We start from the raw sequence: 24,648 nt of genomic DNA on the forward strand, positions 1-24,648 counted from the left end.
TGGCCTGGCCAAGTAACCTCCCGTGGCTCGTTTTACATTTATCTATATACGATGACTATGATGTGTGCAGGATCTGCCCGCTAGCCACACTTCTCCGGAAAACACTCCAGAGAAAAATGCTTATTGGTACCCGAGGCAGCATGAGTAGATTGGCGGATACCTTAACTAAGCGTATTATCTCGACCACTGCTTGCAAGTGTTTAATGTCCTTCTCATTTGACTTTTAATGTCCTGCAAGATTACGAACGAATTAATATTCGAAATGCGTTTGTGCCAAGGCATGTGGCCCAAACAGCTGCGTCACCAGACAATTGAAATGACCAATCACTCCCAGAGTAACCCGCTCCCAGTGATCACTCATCGAGAATAATATTGCTGTCTTTGCTAGCAATAAATAAGTGCCATAAACAAGATCAAGGACACTGAACAAGGTACAGCCAATCTTTTCACTCTGTAGCACGAATTTTTTCAGATAAACGCGTTTGCGCGGGATTAATTACTGCGTTTAGCTTATTGTAAGCATGTACGATCCGACATTACCTGTTTGCATTTCTGTCACAGAAGTCATCTGCCACGCAAAGACATTTCCTATCCCCATCAAACTTGATCCTTGATACGCACGATGGAAGGCGTGATTCTGTACCTTTAGTCGGGTACATAGACTTTTGAATCAAAATTCGGTGTGGATTTGGGATGCGAGCACACGCGTGATTACTTTCTTGTCACCACGTCCTGATACTCCTTCAACAAAAGATAGAAAGACCCGTATGATATCTAAGAAAAACGATTCTGCTTCTCGCACTTAGTGTCCTAAATGACAGACTTACCCTTGACGGATACTGAGCTTAACTCAATTGGTAGTAGCTGTATCAATGCGGTGCTCTCCTCGTTTTGCTTATGTGTATAAATCGCTCTTAGGCATGATTTTTCTACGCGATAAAAGCTTTAAATCTAGCTTATGAGAGAGAAATACAACTCTTAGGATTCGCGCGCTTACTTCATTCGCTACAAAGCTGTGGTGATATGGGTACGCCATACGGTAGTACTGACTAAGCATTACCGGTCTGATGCGATATGCATGGATTATTCTTCACAGCTTTAATTCTGACCCTTTGAACCTCGAGTTTTAGACACCCGTGTCTACCGTCTCTAGCTCACAACCGCGACAGATCGTTGCCTTTACCTTTCACAGGTTATGGCAAATGAGACAACAACTCACAGCTGTTATATACTGTCCTACCAAAGATACATCCTTAAAACCGTGGCTTACAGTTGCCATTTCGCTTCTCAGCAGAGAAACCGCGGTGCAATCGCTCCTCCCATATCATACAATGACCTCAGCTTACTGCGCTTCATCCTGTCGGGCTCTGCTTGCGGCACCTGATAGAACAATCGCTATCAATTTATAAAATATCATGTTCTGCACCAAATTTTTGTAGCTTCTAGCCGCACCAAAAGCGCATTTATTTTATGACAGAGGTGGGATCATGATTCGCAAAGACTCTACCAGAAAGAAGTGCGTGGCACGTAAATTCCAAATCCACCATGGATCATGGCGTGCGCACCACAACAAGAACGAGTCTCAAATCCAGTTCTGATACCGGACAGCGTTCCATAATGTCGGAGCTCTCGAATCACATAGAAAACTTCAAAAGACCCTTTGAGACTTTAGCTAGCGCCCCGTCGCAAGTCGCACGGATATTGTATCCATTTTGGCATTTTCAATGCCTTTGCGTAAAATCTAATGCCTTCATACGCTCGTATTGTACGTAGTTACACACTGTTCAAGAATCCGGCAGGACTCTCCACAGCATCGCAAAGCTCAGGACGTTGATGTCAATGACCAGCAATCCCGGCTGTGAATGTCCCGCTCACTGAGATAGTCATCGCCTGAAAAATTGGCCTCATCCTCCACGAGTACAATTTAGCTCACTTTCTCTCCAGTCGTCTACAAGGACTCGATTTCCCTGCTGAGAACCTTAACAACTCTTGACCGATACGGAAGACGCTTGCAGGACACAGAGATTTGATTTTCCTGTTAGCATCACTGAGGTAGATCGCACTTGGCGCGCTTATAGAGCTCCCACCATCGTGCTTCGACAGCATTCGCGGCACGAAAGCTGTACTCCACACGATACGCAAAGCTCATCAAATATTCATACGCGATCAATTGAGCGAGGATGGTCTCGCTGGAGCTACTTGTGCTAGAAAATTCTCCAGAAGTGAATTAGCCAGTGTCGTAGCGCTGGAATTTTTCAGCTTTTCGCTTTCTCCGTCAAGGGTGATAGGTGCACAGATTATTGAATAGCATCCGGTACGCTTGATTAGGCGGTGCGAACATGTCACCTCGAATGCTAAGGATGTCTCATTCACGGAGACACTGTACGTTTTTGTCCAGTCTAACGCACGGCATCCTTGTTAAAGACCGCAATAGCAACACGACATTGTTTGGTCCATAGTATGGTCGTCTGTATGGCCAGCTCATTATCTCTTACAGAGAGATTCTTACTTATACCCCCCTTCAAGACAGGATGCTTCACACCCCCGACCTCACGGCGGGAGCCTGTTGTTTACCGACAGACGGCTGATAAGGGCCTTTTCGGTGGTGTGTCAACAATGCATTCTCATAGCTGGCGAACGCCTTCAGGCGTTTCACCTCACCACCATTTCTACCCCTCGGACAGCAAAGTAGGCTATCGCCTCACGGCTAACAAAAGACGTACAATTTTAAACGTGCCTTGCTGTCTCGAGGACTATAGTTGAGCAAATCGCGTTAATATTACAACGGATCTAGCCTTTCCACCCTTGATCGTCGGATTGACGGTATGTGCTACCACGTACAACAAAGCCGTCATGATGCTTGCGCAGAAAATGTTTTTACCCAGAAAGTTGGGGTGAACAATGATAAGCTGTGTGTGAATCTTCAAAAAGATTTAGAAGTATGTCTGTTTAAACTGTTTCTTAATATAGCTTTTCTACTATATTCGACGATGCTGTTATATGTACTGCATGACGTAAGGATCAGAGCCCAATGTCTCCCGGACGTCATCATTTTAAAGTTCCGTAGACCTCATTGGTACCCTCTGAGCTGTGCACAATTGCACAAAAATGCAACATATGATTCGCATGATTGTACAAAAGTGTAAATTAAACATACACAGTTGCATAAAATGTAAACACCAGGTTGGGTACACATGGTGTGGTGGGATCCACAAACAGGTAAAAATGCCGTGGCAGCAACACTCATCAAATGAATCGAAGGCCTTGATGCCGTCTAGCAACACCTCACTATCAAGGAGTGAGTCGACAACAATAAACACTGGTACACAATCCGAGAAAACGACAGAAGAGGACGAAGAAAACCCTTTTTCGCAATACTATGGAATGCTGCTCCATCAGCAGAACATGCTACAAGATCATGTACGCACAGGAACGTACGAGCGCGCTATGCTCTGCAACCCAACAGACTTTCGAGACAAGGTGGTATTAGACGTTGGTACAGGTTCGGGAATTCTGGCATTTTTTGCTATCAAGGCCGGTGCCCGTAAAGTGTACGCAGTAGAACTAAGTGCTATGGCCGAATGTGCTCGTGAACTTGTGGCTGCCAACGGACTACACGACCGTATTACAGTTATCAAGGGCAAGATGGAAGAAGTACAGCTGCCAGAACCTGTCGATATTGTGGTATCGGAACCTATGGGATTTTTCCTAGTCCACGAACGCATGTTGGAGACGTTTGTCTCGGCGGGCAAGAGATGGCGGAGCCCATCTCCCAGCTTCAAGATGTTCCCGTCCATTGGAACCATGTTCATGTCACCTTTTTCAGATGACACTATCTACCGAGAGCAGATGGCCAAAGTGGCATTCTGGCAACAAAAGGACTTCTACGGTGTTAATCTGTCAAGTCTTCGGGGTCGGGCGGTGGCCAACCATTTCTCGCAACCTGTCGTTGGATATTTTTCACCAAACATACTACTTAGCTCACGATATGCTGAGCATGTTATAGATTTCGCCGAAGTTACCAAGGAGCAACTTGACACGTTTGATTTTCCATTTCACTTTGTTGTCGAACGCACTGCAATCATGCACGGTCTCGGCTGCTGGTTCACGGTCGATTTCTTAGGATCAGATGCGCGAGTCGTACTCAGTACATCACCTCATGATGCAGGAACTCATTGGTATCAGTGTCGTCTGTTACTCTCCACTCCAATCGCAGTCAATGCGTCGCAGAAAATCAGTGGCAACCTTCACTTTGTGGCCAACAAAAAATTTAGCTATAACATTGACCTTGAAGGTACGCACCATCACTATTTGCAATTTACACTTATTGACACGATATTTGGTTAACATCATGAGCACAGTTCGTCTTGACGAGACTTCAATTGTATCACGAAATCATATTCGACTGCACGATCAGATGTATCAGTATTTGTACTCATCACAAGCTGCTTCAGCAGCGGTAAGTACCGAGGGAATGCAGTAACAAAACTTGTTGTCTCGCGGTTGGCGATAAGCTAACGCATTGAAGCAGTGAATGAATCTTAAGATAGGCGGCATCAAAGATAAGGATTGGCAACTTTTTGAGTATGCAATATAAGCTAAACATTAATCCAACGATATATGATTCCATAATAGCTGCGACTTCACGTGTCACGCGTTGACTCTACATCCATAATGTAATCAATCGCCTTTCTTATGCACGGATCAAAAGCGGAACTGGACGCAGTGGCTTCTGTCGTTTGCCTTATCGAGACATTACCGTCGACCATTTGAGCTGAAACTTGCTCCATATCCGGCACAAATTCTGTAGGTGGTATGCCCACGCCCTCGTATAGCACATCGTCAATACTAAAAACTCGCTGGTGTGGGATGTCAACGGTCCAATAATTCGGCAAACGCAATTGCCGAGTAGCTGACAGACTTCCGGCAGTGGTACCTCCGATTCGGGACGTAAGTGGACGCTTCATTATAGACAAACATAGCAGCTCCGCCGTCCTGTGATCGTAGAACGTTTTAAAATATATGCCCGACCAAGTGACTAAAAATGAACCTTACCCGCGAGTATACTGGCTTTGAAGCACAGCCAGCGGTCCCCGAAAATGCGTGCAGCGCGATGTGTACGGTATATAATATTTTTTCCGTTTTGAAAAGTTTGGCACTGCACCTGGTAATTTCTCGTCAGTCGTAAAAGCCAGCGCTGCTTTACTCTCGCTAGCAAAAAATGAAGCGATTGTCAATGCTGCAACGTGTGATCCACCACCTTGATTAAAGCGCAGGTCTAATATTAGCCCATCCACATTTCCTAAGCCCAACAATATTGCTTCTAGTGACCAGCGCATTGATTCCAAGTCATATATCTCAGGTACAGCAATAGGGCTGCCTGCTTGACTTCCTTCTGACTTGTCCAATAGCATTTGGTCAGCCCCTATTCCTACAAATTTCGCCCCTCTTGACCACGAGGGCATGAGAGTGTCTACTCGGGGCAAAGGGAACTCTACGAATCCTTCCATTGCAGTAAGGCAGATGTAGCCAATTCGCCATCCTGGGCTGGTTGCAGCATTTAATATACCGCAAACAAAGCGGTTGTTTGCAATTCTACGACCACCTTGCGTCAAATGTTCTCTCTCGATAGTAGCTAAAGTCATCTGCTGATATCGCATTGCTGCGACAGTGAAAAGCTTGTGACCTCGCACCGTCGCTGTCCTAGGCCCTGAAACTCCAGAATTTGCTCCTGCTACGCGCGAGACTACAATTGATGAATCGTCGCATAAACACACGCTCTCTTGAAGTGCAATCCAGAGATCGTCATCGCTCGTTGTCGGTTGGATGGTATCCCCAAAGAGTTGGCGCACAAGTTGCCAATCCACGCGTCTAGGCTCTAGAAAAGCATAATTGTCTTGCATAGCCCGCCAAAATCGCTGAAAGGTTAACACTGGGTCACGTGAGTATGTCACGCGCGCAAAGATAGCGCGCAGTAGCTCTAAAAACAGCCGAACCAGGATACCATGGAGCGTCATGAGTACCACAAGAGCGCCGCCCAAGACAGGCACATGACGACGTAAAAAGCTCACTGGCAAAATAGCTACAGCCTCGTACAGCTCTAGCGGCCGCATGATTAGCAGCTGCATCAGTTTGTCGGGAATTAGCAGCCAGTCTAGACGCCATGGCCACATGAGCATTTGGAGATTTCTGATTGTCAGACTGAGGTTGCAGTCTGACGTAGTTGTGTCACCGGCTCGATTAATTGGGCATTTCAAAACATATAGTAATTAAAAATGACTATTTAACAGTGAGTACTATAGACTGCTATAGCGATGTTGTTCTTGCATCAAGATCGTGGTAAGTTGATCCTCGATATACTCGCGTATCAGAGGTGCAAACACGCTTGACTGCATTTGACCGTTAAACATGGCGTCATGCCCGAATTTGGAGTCTACTTCCACTAATTGCGCGTTGTGGCCATACGACTGCAGAATCTGTACAAGATTGCGCTGCTCCTGGATTGGTATCAGTAGGTCTTGCTTAATACCAATGATCAGAGTATTGCACATAATACGACTTGTGCCTTCGGCCAAATTTAGCGACTTGCGACCCAAATTGGTCAAATCGATGGCCTTGGACAACAGCAAGTAGCAGTTTGGGTCGAAGGATCGAGCAAACTTGTTAGCCTGGTAGTCCATGTAACTCTCGACCTCAAATGTCGCCGTCTTGAAATGCATCGGACCAGTGGGGTTCCAATCAAAGCGTGCATCAAACTCCTCGCGCGAACGATAGCATGTTAAACCCAGCTCTCGCGCCACTTTCATGCCTTCAAGAGGTACGCCAGGTGTGTAATTACCGTCCTTGTACATTGGATCGGCAAGGATTGCACGACGCTGAACATGACGAAAGGCGACTGTACCAGGAGTAGTTTGATGCGTGCAGGCAAGAGCGACAAGACGGTCCAAGCGTCGTGGAAACTGAGCTGCGAACTCAAGCGCTTGAATGCCGCCCATACTAGCACCAACGACTGTATGGACGTTGTCGATACCTAGATCATCCAACACCTTGGCGTGACAGCGCGCCATGTCGGCGGGTGTGATCTGAGGGAATAAGGTCTTGTACTTTTCACCAGTGCGCGGATTGACGGTAACAGGCGATGTAGCTCCGAATGGACTGCCCAGAACGGACGGACAAATGACGCGAAAGAATGACGTATTGATGGCTTTACCGGGGCCGATCATGTTTTCCCACCAGCCAGGCCGAGGATCGTCCCGGTTGGAAGCGGCATGGCTTGAGTGCGAGAAGGAAGGCAACACCACGATAGTCCGGTTGCCTGGAAGCGAGCAGTCACCCCACTGCTCCCATTCGATACTCACTTCAGGCAAAGAGTCGCCCAATTCGAGAAAGAACTCATCCTTTAAAACGGACTGATATTTATTGCGTGTGAGCGGAAATCGATCACCGCCGCGTCCAAATTTAGAGCTCACCACATACGAACGTCGGTGCAGAGTAAACTTTAAGATAGTGCAACGCGCTAGTTGCAATGCTGCTGAACTTTTGGAACAGACTCGCTTTGCGATGCGACTGATTACAAAGTAGTGATAGCAATCATGGTCAACATATTACCATTGTCTAGAAAAGTCGACTTTTGCCTTACCAAGCTTGCATTCTTGAAATAAAAAATGCGTCACTTGAACATATATGTTGAATTGTTATGACCTTTCATTGGCTTACTTGGGTACCAATATGATGTATAGGTGACTTCATGTCATTGATCAAGATCCATTACACACAATAAACTAGACTTTATTTAAAAATAGTATATTCGATTTTATAGCAAACATATGTATGCTACAAAAAGCACAGAATGGTGGAAGCGACCGTGAAGAGCTTAGAGAAGCCATGGAAATTCTTGATCGACTTCAGGGCATCGGGCAATTATGCTTGACGCTCCACGATCGAAGCAACTCGGCTGCATGCTACAGCGGGTTACCTCTCCCGAGCTTAATATTTGGTTGAATATGGCTGTACGGGCTGCGGCCTCCGCGACTGACGATCTGCAAGCCATACTTAATGAGTTGCCAAATTAATTTAATAACGGCCAAAATAACCCCCGAGCTACCTTCACCCTCACCGAGAAGTATTCAATCTGGCCGTTCTTTGTCTGCGAAATCATTTGCATCGGGTTGCCGTGCACTGGCCACATAAAACACCGGGTGGTTGCGCATCCTTCTTGGAAGGTTCAGCGTATACGCAAGGCCTCGCTTGACCACGACCTTAAAAGATCCACTTGACCGTGGACGGAGCTTTGTCATAAAGACAGCAGAAACTGCGTGTGTAGGAAGATTTAAGCGTTTAGTGAAACCAGGTCTCCGATGTCAACAATTTCAGCATTTCTTCTTCTCCATCCATCTGCATATTCCATCCACATGTCTTGGCTTTTAGCCATCGCATCGCGAACGTGTCGTAAGACACTCAGTCTGGTAGACGAAAGGTCCCCTACTCCTTTACCCACGGTGAAGGGGCTGACATCAGCTAGCCGCTTAGCTATTCCTCCCCCACCAAGCCCTGAGCCATGTATAGGGGGCGCAGCGGTGCGCGAGGAGTAAAAGATCCGTTCACGTAGAACGGCGTGTAGCCGGTAGATGAATGCACTGCATTTTTCAGAGCAAACTCTACGAGTAGCAACGTTACGCTCCAGCGCGTCGGCGTCTAAGCGCCGACGCTGCGAAGAACATCTTCAACGACGCGATTCACGCGCTCAGTCTGACCATCGGCCTGCGGATGAACCGCTGTTGACATAGTCAACTTGGTGCCCAGCACCCTGAAGAGTGAAGAACGAAACTTCCCAATGAAGCGCGGGTCTCTATCAGAGACAATTGACTCCGGGAAACCATGCTGTCGAAAGACACGATCGGCAAACAGTGTTGCTGTATTCGCACCGTCGATGGTGTCCGGTACTGCTGCAAGATGAGTCATCTTGCTCAACGGTTCACAAAGACCAACACATCCGTGTTGCCCGCCGATTCCTTCGGCAGGCCAAACACAAAGTTCATACTCATGGATTGCCAACACCCAAGGGGTACCAGTGAGCTGGCCAGCGGCGCCGCCGCATTTGGAGGGGGTTTCACTCTCTGACATGTCTCACACGTGCGCACATACTCGCTCGCCCATTTGTACAAATTGGACCACCAGTAGTCTCAGCTCATCGAGCTGCACGACTTTTCACAACCGAAATGACCACTAAGTGGGGTGTCGTAGGCCTCATAGAGAATACAATATCTCAAATCCTCATCGTGAGAAACCACAATTCCTGGCGTACCCGGTGAATCGGTGCTGTAATACAGCAATCCGTTACTCAAAGAATATCGTTGTAACTGTGCGCGCAAACGTGCCGATAATTTCTTGGCCGAGTTTCCAAGCTCTTGCTCCCGAGAGCCTGTAGCAGTGCTATACCCATATCATCACCCGCGTGTGCGGCGCAGATCAAATCCGTCACTGACGACGTCACCGTTGTGACATGAGCAAGCTCTATTTCGGTCTGCGTGACAGCGCATCTACCAAAGTATTCTGCTTTCCTGGCTTTTACTACGCCATGAAACTATATTCTGCAAGGAATGAGAGCCACCTGGCCATCCCCTGCGAGAGGTGAGGCGGCTGAATCGTAGTGCGAAATGACACATGAGCTGTGTAGCTCACAAACAGCCTTGAACCAAGCAGTTGCACCCTGAACTTGACAGACGCATACTTCATCGCAAGTACTTCCTTGTCGTGGACTGGGTAGCTCTTTTTTGCAGCCTTAAGCTGGCGAGATTTGAACGCGACCTCACAATCTCGCCCTTCGGCGTCTAGTTTCAGCAGTGCGCACCTGATGGCAAAGTTCGAAGCGCTGCAGACGACACTAAAAGTGCGATCAGGATCTGGCAGCCAATATTGGTGCATGAAGGAGGCCGTCTTTGTCCCTATCAAAAGCCTCCAGACGCTCTATGTCCCAACACCGTTCTGTATGCTTCTTTAGAAGATTCGACAATGACTATGCCATTTCTGCAAAATTCGCGCTATACTTGTGCAAATAGTTGGCGAGACCAAACCACTTCTGCAAGTTCTTTTGGTTCTTTGGAACCGGCTAGTCCACAATGGCCTTGACCTTAGCGGGATTTGCTTGAAGGCCACGCTTCCCAATGAAGCGCCCTAAAAGGGGGATCTCTTCAGCGTCAGAGATGCACTTATCAACATGAGCAAGCTTATTCGTGCGCATGCACTTAAGCACCGCTTTTAGAGTGACAATAAGGTCTTCCCCATCTGTACTCCCGTGCCCTACACGACTGTGGACGAAGATGTCGTTGAAGTATGATTGTACATACATCCAGTGGGGCCTGAACAACTACGTCACATGACGATTGAATGTTGCTGATGCATTTGACAGCCCTTGGGGCATCACCAACCACTCGCAGAGCACCCCGGTCAGAGTACTCGCCGCTGTCAGCGAAATATCACTCGCTTTCATGAGCAATTGGTAATACCCATCGACCAGGTCGAGTGCACTGTACTTTGTACAGCCAGCCATATTGTTCTGGAGAACATCCTTCTAGGAATTGGCGTTTGTGCTGGATGGTGGCAGCGTTTAGCTAATCAAAAGCGGGAACAATACGCCACTTGCCGTACGGCTTCCGGATACAAAACGTGGGTGACGAATGGGGAGACTTGCTCTCACGCACTGCGTCTTGCTTCGCACGGAAACGGTGACAATGACGTCACGCTGCTCTTTGGGCAGGGGCCATTGGCGCGTTACGCAGTATTTGCTTCCCGGAACCAGGTCAATCGAATGACGCACACCTCGGTCCAGAGGTAGGACCGACGGCGGGTCCAACGTCTTGGAATTCCTTTACCAAGAAAAATACGGATTCGAGGTATCCTTCAGGATCGATAATCCGCTTCGGCCGTTCAGCACTACCTTAGTGTACCCTCGAAGGTCTGAAATTAAACCTTACTTAGGCAAATAAAGTCTTCCATTCATATAATAATATGTATGCATTTGTTTTATTTGCGGCTGAAACGCCAATCTTTATACAGTTGAAGCTTTCAGCTCGTAGAATTTGCAATTTGATCGCACAGATGGATATTTCAAAGGTTTTCCTCAAGAGTTCGAAAGTGACATAATTAGACTATTTCTTAATATGCACATTTGATTGTGTAAAATACTAAATCTGTATATAAATGATCAATGATACGTATTAGTTATAAATTACATATGTCATTTCTTTTTTGGATCACACAGTACTTCATGCCTTAGCTTTGATCTAATTTGAAAGCGACCATAGCGTAAATTCCGTTACAAGGAGATGAGCTATTGGAAATTTAATATATGCAAGAATAAGACACCTTTATTGTGGATTTCAAGGCGAAAACGGTGCGAAGAATAAAAAATTCTCTGACCAATCAAAAGCAAGATTTCTTTATAAACATGTGACACAGAATCTAGTCAACATTCCGTAGTTTTTCTTTTTTATCGCAAGTCACCTCAAAAGTCTCCAGTCTCCACAAATGACAGACCAGATCACAAGTATGGAAGGCGCCATTCGCGCGGCGGAACAGACTTTGGAAAATCTGTTTAATCCAACATTGGATCAAGATAAGCGCATCCCAATTGATCTTATTCATGAAGCAAAAGGTCTTGCATTTCTTACGGTCATTAAAGCTGGCTTTGTCTGGACTGGCAAGGTAGGCACAGGCGTGGTCATCTCAAAACTTCCTGACGGCCGTTGGTCGGCTCCTAGTGCCATTGGTACAGCTGGTATGGGCTTTGGAGCCGAGATGGGTGCGCAATTAATTGAGTTCATGATCATATTAAACTCGGACACGGCCGTTAAGAGCTTTATGCAGAAAGGCCAGCTCTCAGCGGGTGCTAACCTTGAGTTTGCCGCCGGTCCGTACGGTCGCGCAGCTGGCGCGAACGCAAATTTTAGCGCCTCGGGTGTTGCCCCAAACTACACATATAGTCACAGCAAGGGCCTCTTTGGTGGTGTAGGATTGCAGGGTTCAGGTATTGTGGCGCGAGCCGACATCAATAAACGCTTTTATGGCCGGGAGATTACTCCCACCGAGATCCTTACAGGCGCTGTTGATCAGCCTGCTGCGGCCTCACAACTCTACGATGCTTTACAACGTTTGGTGAGCATTCCATCATCAGGGCATATGCAGAACTTCAAGCATAAGATCTTGTCACCGTTTATCGATCGCATGCCCGCTGCTGCCGTCGGTCCGGACGTTCAGGTCGTTTACGACCGCGTGCTGCGACTTATTGAGGACATTTCAGGTTCTGCCGGCGTGGACGACTTCAAAAAATGCTGTAAGGACTATGGCCAGAACCGTTGCACTGACGACCAGTTTGTCACGTACTTGGACAGCACCTTTACAGCCGAGCAGACGCTGCAACTTGTGCCGGAAATTGTCAAGCTTTTGCAGGATGCCAACAAGCGCAAATATATTTGGGTACGTCGGCTAATTTTTGCGTTGCAATTTATCGGTTAGGTCATGAGTGATGATGATGATGTAGGATTATTATCTCAAGGTGAAGGCAGAGCACGGAACACAGCTTCGATCCACGGGTGCTGCTGGCTCGCCTTCTCTTTTTTAAGGCTTAGTGCGAAAAGTATTGGCCAGACTAATGGATAAGCGAGTCATTCGTCGAAAGAGCCTGATTAGCATTTTACTCTGCCACCCATGCATATAATTAAGTTGTCATTTAGACATTTTTGCTTTTCTTTGTTAATGTCGGTTCAATCGTCTTGCCTCATCTTTTTGCACGGTTTTGTCGATTCAAATGATTACGATTAGCGTGTTGGTCGAAATAGTGGCCGAACTCGCGATCAAAAGAATCAAATTGGTAAATACGTGCAGCACCGACAACCTGAGGTATCAGAGGCGAGTCATCAATACCCGAGGACTCATCCTCGTCGGAGGAAGTGAAAATCCAACCGGGGCAAAAACGTTCTTTGTACGCTTCGATAGACTGCTTGTTAGTGCCATACACCAAAGCGTTCATTAATGGCTGCAGCGGATCAAACATACTTTCCATCATGCCAAAAAACGCACTCGATTCGTGGTCAGCTCGAAAAATTTGCACCAACCGGTTAAGCAGTCCCCATATTGAGCACAGAAAGTAGATCCCCAAGTACAACTTGACTTTTTCTCGAAAGCGCGATGCCATTGGATCCATATGCAGATATTTGAGAATCAAATAGTAGACACTCACGTTGAAAATAAATACGCAGATCACAGGAGTGTAAAACAATAAGAGCTGCTGCATCGCACCTTCACTTCGCCATACAAGAGGGTCGTCTTCCACTTCTTCATGAGTCGTGTGCACAGCAATCCAGCACCACCGTCGATCTGCTCGACCAACTCCAAGGTGTCCTGTCAACTGGCGTAGTACAAGGAAAACCAACACCAGTCCTGGCAACCCCCACCCGATTCCATGATAAATCCATGAAAATTTTTCTGGATACTCGTTTCTAGTAATCCAAATTTTAAGTATCAAAAAATGCGACTACTGAACAGCCATGGCAGTCTACGTACCGCCTCACAATGATCTGATAGAGATGAAAAGCAAAGCAAGCAGTCCAGAGGTAAGATGCTAAGTAAAAGTATTGTAGTGTCATCGCTTGTACGTAACATAACATCTCATGCTGCTGATTCTGCTGACTGGAGCCATCTACCAAGATAGACCTATAAAAAGAATCGATCAATTCTGATGCCTAATTTAAAAGCAGGGTGTAGACTGACGGACATGGCGAACGCAACTGCAGTAAAAAGTCCCGCGATTCCCAAAGATGTGACTATGCGTCTACTGACATAGTTAGGCGCCTCTACACGCTTCCACGTCGCCAACAAAAATCCGCATCCAACGCAGGAGACGCTTGCAGCTACTAGCAGCAGCGTCTCTTTTACTTGTTCCATCAAGTTATTGTCAAAACTTCTGGTATACCCCTTTTGTGTCCACATAAATTGCCTTGAAATGATAGTATCTCCTGTTGAAGGGGGCTAGGAAGACATTTAGTCCGTCTTTTGCGTACTGACTAGGTGGCAGTTATATGATGTCATCATTTGCCGCCTCTGGTGGTCTTGACACCTCTGCACGTCCAGTGCCGTCGCCATTATTGGAGCTGACAGATTCCAGTCAGGCACTTCCTATTGCAACACGACAGTCACTGGATAATGCTTCGAATACTGAAACCAATGTTTCTGTCATGGACGAGCTGCTGCTGAAGTATCTCCAAACGCGGGGCTATGATATCTCTAAACGAGACGCATATCATCATCACGTTACCGAAGAAGAACGAAGGCGAATATTAGGAGACCAAGCGGCACGAATAGAGAACGCTAGTATTCACAAATACGCGCAGCAAATGGGTTTGACTACCGAAGCTTGCACAGCAAATCATTTGGTACGTTGCCACGGTTGTATATTTGATCTTGGTCAAAGATTCTTTAATATGGCTACAATGATATTGCTACAAGACTCATTTTGAAGAGGAAAATTGTCAAGTTTGCTAACAGGTCGAATGTATTGCTTTGTGTGCTGCAGCTGTTTTACGGACTCACAGACGGCAATCCTGAAACTTATAACGACGCGTATGGGCAGTTGGTAGACTGGATTTGCAACTCGTTGGACATGTACCGCAACGAGTTGCACGCCATTGCTTTCCCGATCTTTGTACATTGTTTTTTGGAGCTATTGGGTAAGGGTTTTGTGGAAGCAGGCAGAAATTTTTTCCACCGATATGCAGCGGACCACACGAGATTGCATTTGGAAGAATTGCGAACACTGAGTCTCATATTTACAACGCAGCATTTGCGCGAAAACGAGTATGTGCGCGAAGTACTACACAGCAAGTTTAACGTAGAGATCAGTTTGCTGTCTTTCGAGCTGCTTATCACATTTTTGAGCCAAACACATCTGTTCTTATTACTGGCGATTGTTAATGAGCGGGTCAACATTGTTGTGACGTCGAATCAACCTGGCTTACAAATTCAGCAACTTCAGGATACATCTTCCCAAGACCAAATTTTGAATAATTTAGAGGCGAAAAATGATGCAGCCAGTGGATTCAAGACTTCAGACGAACTTGCAAAGAATGTTGCAGCATCGGAGCATCCGAGTGAAAGTGAAATAGCTGTACCTTTAACGACAGGACCTTATGACATGGACTACATGGTTCGCGCAGCTAATGGGTCGGCAGCGTCTACGGGGCCCATGGGCTATTCGGTGCTTGATCTCAATGCAATTCCTGTACAGTGGGGAGTTCTTCCAGAACGCAAGGTTCATGACCCTTTAGCAGAGGAAGACGAGGATGACGACGGAAAAGACGGCGACATAATGCCTTCAAATGGAGCATTAGCGAATAGCTCAATAAGTGTTGGTGGTGATGACGTAGGGGCAGTGGATAGGGACAAGAAAGCAGACGGCTTAAAAGATAAAACCAAGACAAGTACGCTGCTTTCCGACGCTAATCGTAAGCACAAACGTGTAAAACTGTCTTTTGATGGTTCAGCAGGCACAAGAAAAGAGGCTTTAGAGGAGACTGGCCCACTTCCAGATCGGAAAAATGCATTCAACGCTGAGTTGATGGAAAAACTCGTGCTTCGAGTGCCTGCCGACATGAAAGAACATATTTTAGAAGACATTCGGGTCCGAGCACCTGTAAGTCGAAGTGCTTTACCATCAGCTTTATGCTTCACGTTGCTCAATTCAGCAACACATATTAACAATATGTGCTTTAGTGACGATGTTACAATGGTTGGCGCTGTCTGTGACGATGCCTCGTTCCGTGTATGGCGTAACGATGAGCATCCATTGGGCACAGCAACAGGATCGGTCTATCATGGCGGTACCCGACCATCATTTACTGATGCAGAGGAAGATGAGAGAATGGCCGTATTACGAGGTCATACAGGTGCTGTGTATGGTGCAAGTTTCTCTCCTGACAACCGGTTTGCACTTACAGCATCGGCAGACTCGACTGTTAGATTGTGGAGTCTAGCAGCAAAGAGCAACTTAGTCGTTTATCGATCGCATCAAGGTGCTCCTGTATGGGATGTTATCTTTGCACCACTGGGATATTACTTCGCCACCTGTTCTATGGACCGGACTGCACGGCTCTGGAGCACGGATCATATGAGTCCACTCCGTATACTTGCAGGTCACTTATCAGATGTGGAGTGCGTGCGATTTCATCCGAATCACAACTACGTGGCTACCGGCTCAAGCGATAAGACCGTTCGATTATGGGACGTACAGACTGGTAGATGTGTCCGTGTCTTCACGGGTCACTTTCGTGGGGTGCAGTCGCTTGCATTTTCGCACAATGGTCAATATCTTGCAAGCTCTGGTGAGGATCAATACATAAATATATGGGATCTACAGGCTGGGAAACGTTTGGAGACTCTCATGGGACACAAGGCCATGGTCACTTCGCTGGACTTTAGCCGAGAGAGTACAATTTTAGCTAGTGGGGGATTAGATTCGACCGTGCGTCTGTGGGATATGAAGGCGCTTACAGAAAAATCGACAACAATTTCTAATATCTCAGGTGCAATGAAAGACTTGCATGTAAACTCATCGATTACAGCCTCACCAAAAGGCGACAAACTCGCTGGTCGAAGCTGGTTTGTCAAACCGGTGCCAATGGTACGGCCAGGAGGTAGACAGGAATTGCCATCTTCGCGATTCCTACTGAAGACGCTGCGCTCAAAGCAGACACCCATGTACCGTGTCCATTTTACGCCACGCAACCTGCTGCTTGCTGGTGGTATTTTCCAGCCAAAATCGGATACATAGCGAGCTCTAGTAATGACATGCGTTCTTTGGAAAAATAATCTAATGCGAAGGCTCACAAAATCCTCTCTATTTAGTACGTAAACACCGAAAAGATGAGATTTGTATTCTAAGTGAAATCTTCTCACTTTCGAACAATCGCAATAACAAGTGCTACAGCGATCACTGCAAATCCGAACATCATACGTCTGGTTTGCTGCAACTGACTATCAATTTTGTTTACGCGCTCGGCAAAGCTGCTCATTGAGCGGGCGGCATATTTCCCAAGCACATCCGGTTCAAGATTTACGTGGTCTCCGATCTTCTTAAGTGGTAGAGTGACGGAGTTTTGCGTGTGCGAGATGAGCATGATTGAAAACCAGCCATTAATGCGATCTACTTCACATACAGTAAGACTTGTACCGTCAATGGCGATATATCCCTTAGTTACGATGTCGCGTAGAATGTCAGGCCCGGCCGAGATCTTGACCCATAGCGAGTCCTTCTCGCGCTCAAAAGATAGAATCGCGCCTGTACCATCTACATGCCCCTGCACAAAGTGGCCACTATTGCGCGAACCTAAACTCATGCTGCGCTCTACGTTCACCTTGTCGCCAGCTTTAAGGTTACGCAAATTAGTGCGACGCAAAGTCTCAGGTGCCACACCAAAAGCTACGCAATCCCCGCAGATGCTAGTGGCAGTCAGACACGTGCCATTAATGGCGATGCTACAGCCTAAGTATGCACCCTCGTGTGCCACCTTGACTCGCACCATTAACTCGACTCCGGTTCCGCGCTCACCATTCCAAAGAAGTAAATCCTGTCGCTCTTGCATGGAGACAACCGTGCCAACCTCTTCGATGATGCCCGAAAACATTGCTCGTTACCCTTGAAAAAATGTATAATAACAGTGATGTAAATGTCGTGTAAATTGTTATATGAATATTAATTTAATGCATATAACAATATGTCTTGGAATAGTACATAAGCGATACAAAGTAGTTACTGCTGATTGGCGTCAAGTAGCAAACTTATTTGCTTTTTTACACTTAAGAGATATGTCAAATTCATGTATTTGGATGATATTCACCAATACTGCCGATTAACCTACTACTCCTTGCCTCACATCATTTTGGTAGCAGCGGTCGCAACAGCAGCTCCTATGAGACCGCCAGGGCGAGCAAAGCGCAGCGAATGTATAACCCATAGTGACGATCCAAGTACGAGTGCCGCTCCACTCTGGTGTACCATCGCTAGTGGCATCGGTACCTGATTCACCAACATCGTTGCACCCATCATCACCTTTGTACAACTAGATTAGTTGGGGCAAACACGCAATTGGTGCTTAACATTACAATACCTGGCCTCCAACAGCTGCTGTAGCCAGTATAATGGCATGCTTTGCATCCTCTGGCAGATTCGTCCAGATGTTAGGCTTGCGGGCCTTTAGAAACATCACTGTGTACGCGGCGAGAGTGCTCAGCGCCAACAGACGATGATCGAACTGCACAAGCGCTACATTGTCGTGAAAGTTACGCAGAAATGGCTTGGAGTCGCATCGAAACAACAACGCATGACATCAAAAATTAATACTGGCAAAAGCGCTAGTGCTAACTACCAACCTGTTGCTCAAATATACCGTGTGGAATCCATTGCCCTTCCATCGTAGGAAACGATTGAAACTTTTGACCTCCGTCAATTTCTGCTACGAGCGAGCCTGCAACGATTGTTCCAGCAGCCAGTCCAGTCACCGCCATAAAGTGTTGACGGATTTGCCCCAATTCCTTGAGCACACCTGGTGTCATTAACCCACGCACAGAAATTGCCCTTGATACTGGCGAAACGATTCCAAGACCTGTCCAGATTAATAGGGAAAAGTTTGCAAGCGACAACGCTGACTATTCAATGTTAAGTCACGACACTTTAAGCGGTCAACACAATATGATATACGTACGTGGATTGGAAGGAAGAAGTTGGCACCCTCAAAAGTGTCATGCGTTTCAGTTCCGGTTGACCTTACATTCTTCTCAACCATTCCTCGACCAAGGTAAAATTGAATTGCTCCCAGTCCGGTTATAAAAGCCAGAGGAGCTTGAGCCGGAACCGGAATTTTGCGCTTTGCCGCAAAATACGTCAACGGACCCATAAATGCGAAAGCTGTCATTTGACCGAGCTTGCGGTGAGCTGATTCCCACTTATAGTTTTGCTTAAAGTCCTCAATTGTCTGTCAAGACATCCAAAAATTAACGTAGAGTATTCTATTGGCGAATAGGAATCAACTCACCATTGGAGTTCGCTGAAATCGAGCACAAAAGTCCCGATAAATATTGAACTCGTCATGCCATTCGCTTTCAGTTTGGGGCGAGATCATAAACCTTGGTTTCCAATACAGCATTGACGCTCCAGACCGAGTGAGACGTGCTGCGGCACCAACGGTTAGTGTGGTCGCTACTAATCCCGCCGATCCAAACAGCCACCACGTCAATGGCGACTCCATCATGGAACTCTTTGACTTTCTTAACATGTCTGTTGTCCATGACGCGGAGTAACGCTATCATTTCAGCAATTACTGGTCAATAAAATTCCACAGTTTTGCACAAGTCTGTCCTACTTTCGGGCTCAGATTCAGCTGTGGTTGTCGCGACACGCCACTCAATATCTTGCAGACAGTCGTGGACCGCAGTGAGCTCATTTTTGACGTCGAAATTTTACATCCTTCTCGCTACAAGGTCCTCTTATGTTAATGTTCCATTTGCTCTGTCATTGAGCAAAACTGACGTACCAGAAGAAGCTGGAAATTCATTGTTGAAGTGTAAACCAAAGGAGCTTGCAAATCTAAGTGTGTTTATATGTTTATGATCATTGAAGATCTGTCAGTTAGGTTTGGGACACGACAACAATTATTTCCATGCATCAAACCGTTAGGAAAGTCAACACTTATGCAGCCTCGATATCGTAGGTGGGAAAAAAATATCGCTACTGCACTCTTGAAAGTTTACTTTGAATCTATTGGTAAGCAGAAACAATTATGGCTTGCGGGTAATACCTTTGATCAAGATTGCGGTATGAAGGGCAGTTATTTGACATGTGTTAGAAGTCACTACCCAGCGATGAAGACTTTAATGGAGTGAATGAATGATAAAGGTTCGTCGTGCGATGAGTTTTGTCGGACAAATAGATTTTGAGCCTTGGTCAATTTTAAGATAATCGTTTGCTAGAATCGCAAATTGTCTCCTTTTTAAGTAGTTGATACGTTTTATGTAACATTCTAAATAATATACTCCTCTAATTGTCAACAACTATTTGACAGTAGCTTTTCACTTTGGCAAAGTAGATAACTCACATTTGGGCAAAGCAAAACAAACGAATTATTATGTATAAGTTTAGCAAAGGGACCAATTCACCAAACAGCGTTTAATAGCAAAAAAATTAGCCACTTACAAATTATTGGCACGCTGATAGCGAATAGCCTCAAGTCGGTCCGCAAGAGGCTTGTGCGTGCGCTCAGTAAACAGCATCTGAACATTCACTCCAACGTGGTCGGACTCAGCCGTAAAGTCACGCTTGTCACAATTCTTGCCTTCTTCAATATGATAGTAATTACAATCCAGAGGCGGTTCGATAGTACCACGAGCTCGAGCGATATGATCATGTGTACGTACACTGCAACGCTTGATCTTGTACGACGGGTTGTACCAGCACATTTCTTCAAAAGAGTGTGACTTGTAACACTTAAGGTTTGTACATTTGGCTCCACGAAGACAGTAAAGACGCTTTGCGTCATCCATCCAATCCCAAGTTAGTCCAGTATCAATGTGCAAGCATACACAACTATCATCTTCCTCAAGCTGACTGCCCCAATAGTGCGATGGCTGGCGACAGACTAGGCGCTTGTACAGCGGATTGTATGACATGACTTCCATATACGTGTGCGAAAGTGGACAAGTTGAATCGTGTCCTGGTAGCAACGGACACAATGTTGCCTTTGGTAGCTCATTTATATGATTTAACATTCGTGCAAACATGGCTTTACGAACGCGATCGTTTTCCTTGGATAATTCAGTTGGACGATCGTGATAAAAGCTAAATTTTGATACAAGAGCCTGAATAGCCTGGGTCGGTACATCCAATTGTTTCATTGTAAAAGTTGTAGATGTCTGCGCCGATCTTGTATGGGTCGATTCAGCATTTGATGGTAGTGACGGCTGCGACAAGCTATACGATGATTGATGCAACAGATTATTTGCTCTGGGAGGCAGCGGCGGTTGTGAATTTTGAGGACTATTGGTACTTTTTGGAAGTGGCGGTTGCGACCAAACAGACCCGTAAGTGTCATTATATCCTTGAGGTAGTGGAGGAGTCTCCCGGCTTGAGTTGCTCGCAGTGCTGCCGATTGAGCCTAACCGTGATAAAGAAGGCGACAGCTTTGAGCCGCCATTCAGACCAATTAGATCGGTCAAATCCAAGCCCGATAAATCCGGCGTTTCGGTCGCTAACGATGATGTTTGAGCCGAAATATTTCCTAAACTCGTAGATAATACTTGACTTGAAGATAGATCACCAAACGTGGTATTGCTAAATCCAGGCAAAAAATTATGTGAAGACTTTTGATGAATACTTTGATCGCCTTGAAAATATGTCGGAGATTGCATGATGGAATTGGCATTGATCCCGTTGTTAGCCATTAATTGGGTAACAAAGTCAAATGGTGAATCCAAGTCGTTGGTATCAACATTTGCCGCTTGTCGATGTTGCGGGAGCATGGCAAGTTCAAGTTCAATATTACCATTCATACTGTTCCCACTATCAGTCGAAACTGGCGACGAAGTTGGCGAGTCTTTGGACTTGCAGGCGTTAAATTCAAGCGCAAGTGTCGACATTGCTTCACCAATCGCACTAAAACAACCGCAAAGCTCAAGAACTTCATTTTCTGAAAGCAGCGAAGCATGATGTTGACGCGTATTACTGATTAAATTCACGCCACGACAGCCCCAACGTACACGATATACGAGATTAACCAGGTCGGCATCATATTCCGCCTTTAGGTATAACGCTTCATATAAGTCTTCTATACGATTAATTAGTCGCGAGCCACGTGTCTTTGTTATACTAAGAACATCCATATACACATCAAGTAATCCCTCAAAATCATTTCGAAAGGCATTACGTTGGCCTGATTCGAGATGACTGCGTAGTTTATTGATATACTCGAGTGCTTGATTCTGCTTGAGTTCGTTGATAATCCAACAGACGAGTCCCGCATTACTCAGTGTCTTGTCAATAATACTTTCCAATAATGACGGTTGCGTACATATCGCTTTGTCGCGAGAGTCGTCCATGGCAACGCGATGACGTGTTTCCACGTGAGATTTGATGACATCAAGCATTTCGCTCTGTTTCTTCATCACCTTAACCATCGCTTTATCCACAGCCATTAACATCACTCCTCGCTGCTTTACTTCAAAATCATTCAACAGATCGCCAAGTGCGAGAACTGCACTGCTACTCATAATTGTCTTGATCACTACTTTCTGGTTTAGTCTGAAAGAAAAGTGGGGCAAATTATTTATTCTTGAGATTTTAACAAACCAGACGGCGGATACAATCGACGATTGGGACACCAGCTCTCTCTCTCCACCTATACCCTATTCAAACATCGACCTAGATGGTATAAACGGTGACACAAATTATAAAGCAAGCAGTAATTACATCGTCGATGATTGCGGGGATAAAAAAATGGATTTTTACGAAGACAAAAAGCTGGTCTGGGATCTCATCAATTTCGACGGGGGTCTACCATGAGCTTTTCGCACTAGATCTTCTTCATTTTGAGATCTTCGATACACAGTTCCATTTGCAGGTGATGACTTTGCAGTACTCCAACGCGGCATAGTATTCTGGAAAATGATCGACGTTAAGAGGGCGACTGCGTCAAATGTCTATTGTATCATGAGCGCCAGGACTGCAGACACTGCATGCATAGAAAGGATAATTAAATTTGTCATCCGCGATAAACCTTTCTGGCTTTTGAATCTACATATTGCGATTACAGCCATAGCGTCGCGTGCGCGGCGTTTGTCGCTCAATTTATCTGGGATAACATCATCAATTTTATCACACACACTGGGGGAGGGTGATTTGTATCGACCACTATGTCTACGCCACGACCTAAAACGCTTAGTTTGAGTTTAACGAGGTTGCCATGAACCTCGCAGGAAGAAAGAGTTGATAAATGGAATTCACACAGATAAACACACAGAAAATAGGGTCGTACGCTTCACCCAATATCAGGGCAATAATTCATTCATTAAATGAGCCTCTGAGTTTTGCTCCTACCATCTGACAGTAAGAATTGAGCTTAGTCTAAACTCAGACTAGCTGTTACCGTTTACTATATTGAATAATAGCGTTTTGCGTAGCATAAGGCTAGCAGAACCACCCTATTCAGCATCGCATCGCGGTGATTCTGAGATTGACATGAGGCTCGTGAAGAGCCCTTTTCACTCTCCCCACGTGTCATATCCATTTTTTAAATTTAATATTGCTCAATAGTGAACGCTTCGCGAGCACCTCTCCGCCTGGAGCTCTTCACCCACAAATGCACATTTCAGTGCATCCCGCTTTGAGTATGACCTGACCCTCAAGTTATGGCCACATGGCTCAACGACCTGATGTCCTGGTGCAACCACCGAGGCAGACCACCTCCGTTCAGGCTATACTCGGTGAAGCAGCGGATATGTTCTCTGATGAGAGTAGCTGTTTGTCTTAAGGAACCTCTCTGAGATTGTTATTATATTTACACTCCGACTCACCAATACAAGATTTGTAAACCACGTGCCCGCTATCTACGATGGACAGTAAAGTTTGCTCGTTATCAAAAATGAGAATTTGCACCAGTTATTCGAGCTTGTCCGTTTGAAATCATAAAAGTCTCAACGATTTTTTTGCAGACTCAGCCAAGTCGCGGTTATGGAATGAGTCGATCTAAACTTGCTCATCGAGCTGCGGCGCAATTTGCTCGTTGAAACCTGGTGTCTTATAAAAGAAAAACAAGCGCTAGGTGACCCCATATGCAGCGGGGATGGTGTAGCTCTTTGCTTAGAAGAAGCTAAGCTAAGGTCACCGACCTTACGTTCTTTACAAGAACCAGTACGAGTGCAGCGGATCATAATCCACTGCTTTAAAGTAGCACTAAAAACCTAAGCCAATGTAGAGAACTCCTCCGTTTACAATTAAAACTGTATTAAATTGTTTTGGTTGCAGCAGAGCCGCCAATATCTAAAACCCTTGGTTATCCTAATCAATATAGTCATACCTAATCAATATTGTAAGACCTAATTAGTATGCATTACTACTTGCAATCCCGCCGCGTAGTGAGCTACTCCATTGTGTGATTACACTAACTGCGTAATACACACCTTTGTATTGTCGCACCATCTTGTGCGACCCGCCGGTACGTGTAACCCCGTTACACTCTCCCCATTAAAAATGTGAGAATCCTCAATTTACTTTAACGGTCGTGTAACGGGGTTACACGTACCCTCGTAACAGGAAAGTGTGTCACACCAGATGGGCATGGTGTGAATGCACCCAAACAAGAATATGGTATGTGGCTAGGTAGCCAGTAGTTATGCATGTATTTAGATTCATATATGTATTGGAAAATCTATACATTTAAAGATTAATAAAAATCAGTTTTGAATTAAAACGGAAGAGCAATTAGCCTTGGGTTAAGGCAGTAATTAGTTTTGGAGTAAGCGGATTGCGATCTGCTAACTCGTACTAGTTCTAAGTATAAAACGAAAGGTCGGTGACCTAAATTACGCTTCCTCTAAGCGCAACGCTACGGC

The 24,648-nt window shown here is 45.8% G+C and overlaps 8 protein-coding genes across 8 annotated transcripts; 3 read left to right on the forward strand and 5 right to left on the reverse strand.

Moving 5' to 3' along the window:
* Nucleotides 1–3,225: 3,225 nt before the first annotated feature.
* On the forward strand, nt 3,226–4,597 carry PHALS_14232 (histone-arginine methyltransferase carm1; the record flags this gene model as incomplete). The annotated part of the gene is made up of 3 exons (XM_024730003.1): nt 3,226–4,294; nt 4,362–4,459; nt 4,547–4,597. The coding sequence occupies 3 exons, from the start codon at nt 3,226–3,228 to the stop codon at nt 4,595–4,597; spliced, it is 1,218 nt and encodes a 405-aa protein (XP_024580324.1).
* Nucleotides 4,598–4,643: 46 nt separating this feature from the next.
* PHALS_14233 (s41 family peptidase) lies at nt 4,644–6,179 on the reverse strand (the record flags this gene model as incomplete). The annotated part of the gene is made up of 2 exons (XM_024730004.1): nt 4,644–4,995; nt 5,056–6,179. 2 exons carry the CDS (start codon nt 6,177–6,179, stop codon nt 4,644–4,646), a joined length of 1,476 nt encoding a protein of 491 aa, XP_024580325.1.
* A 117-nt stretch (nt 6,180–6,296) lies between these two features.
* On the reverse strand, nt 6,297–7,650 carry PHALS_14234 (homoserine o-acetyltransferase; the record flags this gene model as incomplete). Its single annotated transcript, XM_024730005.1, has 3 exons — nt 6,297–7,409; nt 7,470–7,566; nt 7,640–7,650. The coding sequence occupies 3 exons, from the start codon at nt 7,648–7,650 to the stop codon at nt 6,297–6,299; spliced, it is 1,221 nt and encodes a 406-aa protein (XP_024580326.1).
* Nucleotides 7,651–11,526: 3,876 nt separating this feature from the next.
* On the forward strand, nt 11,527–12,619 carry PHALS_14235 (Uncharacterized conserved protein; the record flags this gene model as incomplete). Its single annotated transcript, XM_024730006.1, has 2 exons — nt 11,527–12,474; nt 12,554–12,619. The coding sequence occupies 2 exons, from the start codon at nt 11,527–11,529 to the stop codon at nt 12,617–12,619; spliced, it is 1,014 nt and encodes a 337-aa protein (XP_024580327.1).
* Nucleotides 12,620–12,929: 310 nt separating this feature from the next.
* Nucleotides 12,930–13,941, reverse strand: PHALS_14236 (hypothetical protein L916_05315; the record flags this gene model as incomplete). Its single annotated transcript, XM_024730007.1, has 4 exons — nt 12,930–12,994; nt 13,078–13,496; nt 13,561–13,710; nt 13,772–13,941. The coding sequence occupies 4 exons, from the start codon at nt 13,939–13,941 to the stop codon at nt 12,930–12,932; spliced, it is 804 nt and encodes a 267-aa protein (XP_024580328.1).
* A 137-nt stretch (nt 13,942–14,078) lies between these two features.
* Nucleotides 14,079–16,822, forward strand: PHALS_14237 (transcription initiation factor tfiid; the record flags this gene model as incomplete). The annotated part of the gene is made up of 2 exons (XM_024730008.1): nt 14,079–14,429; nt 14,570–16,822. 2 exons carry the CDS (start codon nt 14,079–14,081, stop codon nt 16,820–16,822), a joined length of 2,604 nt encoding a protein of 867 aa, XP_024580329.1.
* A 121-nt stretch (nt 16,823–16,943) lies between these two features.
* Nucleotides 16,944–17,675, reverse strand: PHALS_14238 (riboflavin alpha subunit; the record flags this gene model as incomplete). Its single annotated transcript, XM_024730009.1, has 1 exon — nt 16,944–17,675. The coding sequence occupies one exon, from the start codon at nt 17,673–17,675 to the stop codon at nt 16,944–16,946; it is 732 nt and encodes a 243-aa protein (XP_024580330.1).
* A 245-nt stretch (nt 17,676–17,920) lies between these two features.
* On the reverse strand, nt 17,921–22,308 carry PHALS_14239 (cytochrome oxidase assembly; the record flags this gene model as incomplete). Its single annotated transcript, XM_024730010.1, has 9 exons — nt 17,921–18,100; nt 18,159–18,344; nt 18,421–18,696; nt 18,753–19,022; nt 19,083–19,349; nt 19,410–19,520; nt 19,581–19,633; nt 19,718–19,734; nt 20,240–22,308. The coding sequence occupies 9 exons, from the start codon at nt 22,306–22,308 to the stop codon at nt 17,921–17,923; spliced, it is 3,429 nt and encodes a 1,142-aa protein (XP_024580331.1).
* Nucleotides 22,309–24,648: the final 2,340 nt, after the last annotated feature.

Source organism: Plasmopara halstedii, assembly GCF_900000015.1.
Source record: "Plasmopara halstedii genome assembly, contig: Scaffold_816, whole genome shotgun sequence".
Taxonomy (NCBI): domain Eukaryota; phylum Oomycota; class Peronosporomycetes; order Peronosporales; family Peronosporaceae; genus Plasmopara; species Plasmopara halstedii.